Source organism: Humulus lupulus, chromosome 1 (genome assembly GCF_963169125.1).
Source record: "Humulus lupulus chromosome 1, drHumLupu1.1, whole genome shotgun sequence".
Classification (NCBI taxonomy): domain Eukaryota; kingdom Viridiplantae; phylum Streptophyta; class Magnoliopsida; order Rosales; family Cannabaceae; genus Humulus; species Humulus lupulus.
In genome coordinates this window covers 91,528,187-91,534,281 of record NC_084793.1, presented here as the reverse complement: position 1 = coordinate 91,534,281, position 6,095 = coordinate 91,528,187, and the positions used below count along the sequence as shown (strand labels likewise).

The 6,095-nt window shown below is 34.7% G+C and overlaps 1 protein-coding gene across 2 annotated transcripts; it reads right to left on the bottom strand.

The window, feature by feature from the left end:
* Positions 1-201: 201 nt before the first annotated feature.
* Positions 202-5,720, bottom strand: LOC133795925 (DNA polymerase kappa). Of its 2 annotated transcripts, none has more exons than XM_062233403.1 (14): positions 5,566-5,720; positions 5,259-5,431; positions 4,750-4,923; positions 4,467-4,590; positions 4,252-4,352; positions 4,073-4,159; positions 3,152-3,247; positions 2,900-3,020; positions 2,686-2,814; positions 2,143-2,234; positions 1,943-2,054; positions 1,497-1,801; positions 906-1,153; positions 202-516 (listed from the first exon to the last, which is right to left on the bottom strand). In XM_062233403.1, exons 1-14 carry the CDS (start codon positions 5,645-5,647, stop codon positions 396-398), a joined length of 1,965 nt encoding a protein of 654 aa, XP_062089387.1. In that variant the 5' UTR covers positions 5,648-5,720; the 3' UTR covers positions 202-395. The 2 variants fall into 2 exon arrangements, with proteins under 2 accessions (XP_062089387.1, XP_062089394.1); XM_062233410.1 differs by having other exon boundaries at positions 4,252-4,310.
* Between the last annotated feature and the right edge of the window lie 375 nt (positions 5,721-6,095).

Genomic DNA, 6,095 nt, shown 5'->3' with positions numbered 1-6,095 from the left:
TTATATATACGAATCTCAAGTGAATTTGGCATCTAGAATTGGTTTTTCTACTGTTCTATGCGTGATTTGTAAACTGATGGAACTTTGTAAGCTTTAGTCAGATACTCAAATGAACGAAAGCTACAGCCAAGTATTCTTTATATTTTGGGCAAAATAATAAAGTACTCTTATTCAATTGACACTGGATAAACATGGAAAAAATAATCAAGAAAATTATTAATTGAGGGTTCAAATTAGAACTCAACTGCGTGTTTTTTTTTTAGAAAAAAAAATACATTCTACATGTTTGCACTAAAGTATTACAATCACATTGACAATATTATTTAGAGACTGCGGTAAAATCGGTGACACAGAAATATGTACAAGACTAGCAGAAATAAAAAGAAAAAAAAGAGTCAAAAGTTCTGATTGCTCTTCACAAAGAACACATCTATTGGTATATGCCTGCCTTCTTTTGAAGACATCCTGCCCTTCTTGCGTTGGCTTGGGCTTGAAATTTGATCCTTTTGTTCAGCTCTGAGAGGATTCAGGTACGGAAAATAAAAGATCGATCAGCAAAAAACATCATCAAAACAAAAGACAATCTTAAATCTATCAAAACAACTTCTATGCAGCCAAGGAGCACAAGTAACAAAAAATTAGTGAAATGCAGCTGGACGGCTGACTATACATGCATGACTCCGTATCAGTTTTATAAGCTGGAAATTTAGGTGGAAAGCTATATTTGAATATTCGATATTACCGTTTCCAACTGGGATCAAGAGCTACAAAAAAAGTTATAAAGTATAATTATGCATATTAGAGAAAACGAATATTGTTTTACAATCATGCAATTGCTATGTAGAGACAGTTTGTACTTGAGCAAAATAGATTCTGAAATGTAAAATAACAATATTAATAATAACCTATGCTTCGGAGTAGAATTTCTAAACCCAGAGCCAGATTCCTCTTTCTGAAGCTTCTCGGCTAGATGAAAATCACAGTGCTCTTGTCTTTCCTCAACAAAATCTGGTGGCATCTCTATCCCACATAATGAACACTTGTAGTCATTTACCCATAAAAATAACTCTCTTTGACCCATTGAAGAACCTACCTCTGCCTCCAGGAAATTTGCTCCATTAGTCACACTGTTTGGGCAACTGGTGCCCTCAACCTGCAGGGAACACACTGCTTAAAAAGAATCTATACTCCATCCCCAATATAGTTCTCCTTTCATGTCGAATGAAACTTAATAGCTTGTAATTTTGACGATTCTATAATGCAATAAGCATTCACAACCAGATCAGGGGTTGTCATACAACGTACAGCTGGTGAATGACGGAACTAATCTACAAAAGCTATTTCTAAACATCGCATCCAAGACCTTATGCATTTAGAGTGTTGTTCACATCATAGATAACACTGTAATTGTGAGTAAAAAAACTACTACATAACATTAGCAATATCAGTCCCAACCAATATTCAACCATCAAACAATTTTTTGTCAACATATATACCTTGTATGCAGTAACATCACTTGAAGAATTATGAAATTTCTCCATTTGAGCTGCAATACTGCTGAGAGTACTGTTATCATTGTCATCCACATCACTATGAGTATGATGTGTCTCATGTTCGCCAATAAAAGAATCAGAATTATCATTATTCATTAAGAAATTAATTGTGTCAAGGCCAAAGGATCTTTGGCCATCCACATCTTTGCTAGAAGTATCTCCTGATACAAAGAAGTTGGTCAGAGTCTTCTGGGTAGGATCAAGTAGGGCACCATCCCTCTCTATATTTAAATGAGATATCCTCAAGCCTGGCAACAAGACAAAAATAAAGTTATAATAAATAGGCAAGATTTTTCTTAACACTCCCAACATCACTGCTGTGCATGCATACAAACTAAATCACATGTCTATGATTATGCATGTAAAGTGTAAACCATGTACATGCCCACCTATCAGCCTTAATGAAATAGGAAATTCAGCCTTTAGCAGCTTTGATGCATGCTTTAAAATATCTTCACTTGAGCAAATGTGTTTTTGCAAAGATACGGCTCTTGTTCGTAGCTGTAGATTACAAACTAGCATAAATATTTATAGCATGACAATCACATCAGTAAGATTCATAGCAACCTGATGAAAAAGTAGTGCATACCTCAAATGCTACCGTTTTCAGTTTAAGAGTCAATGTTCTGCCACAAAGACCTTCTTTTTGCATGTCAGCCGACAACATTTCTGAAAGTTCCTCTGTAATCATAAGGCTTACAATCTTACTTGTCGAAGATACTGAAAATGTATTTTAAATATAATAATAATAATCCAATGCTATGAATGTACTAGTTAGACTATTGTTTTCTCAAGGCCACTGGCCATGCGTGTCAACATTTTAGAACATAACAGGCACTATAGACAAATTCTCAGGCTCAAATTCAGAACTAAAGATTCCTACCAAAACTATATCAATGAACAATGATATTGATGCTAGTGTATCAGTCTGCAACCTGCTAAGCTTTATTTGTATATCTCTTATACCTCAAGACATTTGAACCATAGTATGATTATATACTTTGGAAACAAAATAAAGAATGAAACTGTAACCACCAAAAGAGAGCCGCAAGCCCATGTCTTGTATGAATCATGAATCATCTAACATTAAATTCCCCATTATGAAAATGAAACAAATAAAACACTGAATCACCTAATTTGCGATAAAGCAATGTTTCATCCCCTGTGGCAGAAAATGTTCTCTCATTGCTAATACTTTTTCGCAACCTGACTTCAGGTGTATCTGTCCCTCCAAGCCCAAGTCCCACGGAGAGAAAAAACTCTGCACTGATTAAGGGTTATGGTCATGGTCCACATAGTAAGTGAAATAAAGATAAATAGTAAAAAGGAATGACAATGGTGAAAACCTGCTGTAGATTGAGAAAATAGGGCACAGATATAATTGCCTTTTTGCAACATCTCCTCACATGTATTGATTCCTAAAGCATCCCTTAAAATGTGTTCAGTGACTTTACCAATGCCTCCAATCTGTGTTTAAAGTTCACTATGATGTTTCTTTATCAGGATGTAAACTACACAGATGACTTAATAAACACGTAAAAGAAGCTGCTTGTGAATTACAATTTGCATTGCACTATGGGTGAGAAAATCATATATACCTTTCGTATAGGAAGTGAAGATATAAATGTCATCACAGCCACCCGGTTATTTGGTAATACAAACTGCCCATTTGGCTTGTTTATGTCAGAGCAAACCTATTAACCCCAATGTGATGAGAAGAAATTCAGCATGCATTTATGTCAAGGGATACACATAAGCGAAATTTCCTCAAAAGAAACATCTATAAAGTAAAAACATAGGAAAGTTTAATGAAAACAAAGGCAATCTGCACAGTTAACAACTAGCAAAAATACACAGTAAAAAGAAAAAAAAATGGAAGCAAAAATTAGAGCAAGATGGAGTAAAAACAAATGAATCAGCTCGGATCACTTTTAATTTCTAGTAATTTTGCCGGTACACTTGACTCATTGCACTTAGTGGATGAAGTTTAAGTGCTCCTGGAACCATACGCATACAAACGCAAAACCTTGTTCCTTCAATTATAATTAATTATTCTTTATAATCTGCAGTGTCATGTAGATCCTCAATTTCTTTGATTTTCTAATAGTCCTGCTTGCAATCCTCATCTTAGCCTTTCCTCTCCCTTAATGGAAGAAAACAAAATGGCTCCTTCCATGGCAAGAAGTCCTTTCAACTCACATGATACTATATATTTTAGGTTCAACTTCTAAAGTCTTTATATTAACCAAACTATTGCCAATTTGCAAGTTTTCAGTAGATTATTACACTCTTAAAGGGCAGAACTGGTTCATTGTTTCCTCACAAGACAATATATGACATAAAATCAACAAAATTTAATATTCTAAAAGAGTGAGATTTTTTTACTGGGACAAAATATTCATTCTGCAGAATTGCAAATATTTTTAGGCAGCATAAGTAATATCAAAATGTCTATCACCCAATTTTCATAAAGCAATTTAGTACTAATTGATCAATAAATAGCTTATTAGCCTGTCAACCTTGGCAAGTAGACGGTTTGCTGCAACTCCAGCACTACATGTAAGACCTGTCTCTTCAAATATGTTGGCTCTGATTTCTTCCGCAATCTTCAAAACAAAAAAAAAAGTTGCAAATAAAAATATGGAAAAGAAAAAAAGCATGTGAACAAACAACAAAAAGCAAAGTAAAGTTTTAATACTTCTTCACCAGTAATGCCCTTTTCTTTGCAGGCCTCAGTTACATCGAGGTAGGCTTCATCTAAACTAGCAGCCATGAAATTAGGATCATACTTCTGGAAAACTAACAAACAACAAATAGGAAAAGGTAAAAAAAACTAAGAATTGGTAGTTGGTATAAAGATCTTCAATTCAATTGCAAACCTAGAAGAAGAATTCAGCAAGCCAAAAACCTAACCTTTTCTCGTTAAGTCGCTGTAATAATTATACTTCTTGAAATCCGTAGGAGCAAAAATTAACTCAGGGCATAATTTACGAGCAATAAAACCAGGCATTGCAGCTCGAACTCCAAACTTCCGAGCCTACAATGTGAGCCAAGAATTATCCTTTAATTATTTATATACATCCTGAGAACATAGTCAAGCCAAGTTCTTTCTGTTCTATTGCATAAATTTTGGGTTTTAAACAATACAAAGGACTTCAAAATAATCCCCTCAAATTCCATTCTAGGCAATTCCAACCTCATAATTAGCTGTGGAGATCATGGACATACTGCCAACAGCCATGGGCTTCCCCTTCAACGAAGGATTGCTTAATGTTTCTACTGCTGCATAAAAAGCATCCATATCCACATGTATCCAAATTCTTGACAAGTTTCTTGCAGCTTCTAACTCTAAAATTCTTTTTTCTGCAACCTGTTACACGATAACGAACTATTAAATACATATCTGCCCAATTTAGCCACCACGTGCCCATTAAGGATTACACATAAAAAATTTTTTAAAAAAATCATCCATCACCCAGAACGGTCTTTTTTTTTTCTTCTTTAAAAAAATGAAGAAGAAGAAACATTAGAGTCATCATTGTAATGTGTACGGGTTATTCAATATACTATCATTACTCTTTTAATGAATTATTTCCCAATTGATGTAAAAAGTCAACAACTCAGCCCCAAATATGATGAAATGTGATAAACAAAATTCAAACTCACACAACTGAGATAGAATCAAGCTTGAATTAAATAGTGTACCATCTGAAAGTGAGATATATCTTCGGCACTAAGCTTGGCACACCGAGCTCGCATATTTTCTATTTTCTGCCTTATAAAAGCCTCCTTGCGCTCCTCGTTCTCAAAGTACTTCGACCCTTGGCTCATTTCATACACTATTCGTTGTACTTTCTCCTTGTCCACTCCATCCATACCTAAAATCATTATAAAAATGAACCAAGTCAATAGCGCTGGTACAATATGGTTTACAACGTGTAAAACCCTAGTTTCTACTATATCAAATAATTTGGGGGATTTCAAGTATGGAGCTTCGATGAACATGACTTACCAGCCTTGGCATTGGTGTATACGGTGTGGTAAGATTGCCATGGCCGAGCGTCGTCGCTTGTCGGGGTCTCGTCTTTCGCCATGTTCTACCCAATGGCGTGCTCTGCAAGAACAGAAATTACACCAAAAAAAAAATCAATAATATATATACGCGAGAGTGATTGCGCCAAATTTTGAAGTCTAATTGGCTTGTGTCGGAGGCAACGGTGCTGGTATCACTTAAAAAAAATTATTTAATTAATTAAAAATTTAACAGTTAAATTTAAAATGTTTTTGGTAACTCTATTTTTATCTATTATTTTTTAAAATTTTAATTAAAATTTATTAAATTTTGAAAATAGAATTTTTTCACTTTCAATTTTTTTTAAAACCGTTTTCAACTTTTTTTTTCTTCTCTTTTTCAAATAAACTCATCATATTGTTAAACAACCAGGGAGTCAGGGCGGGCAGGAGGCTCATCATACTACTGTTCCCAATGAAAGGGGTCTGGATGTTCAGCAACGTCTGGAAAAACAACCGGCGGGTCAGGGT

Bases quoted from the DNA above. Each gene is read 5' to 3' on its own strand.
- LOC133795925 (XM_062233403.1), bottom strand. From the start codon at position 5,647: ATGGCGAAAGACGAGACCCCGACAAGCGACGACGCTCGGCCATGGCAA. The intron at 3,248-4,072 runs GTTGACAGGCTA...TGGGGTTAATAG, and splicing joins CAAACCGTCTACTTGCCAAG to GTTTGCTCTGACATAAACAA. The intron at 2,235-2,685 runs GTGATTCAGTGT...TTATGATTACAG, and splicing joins ATTGCTTTATCGCAAATTAG to AGGAACTTTCAGAAATGTTG.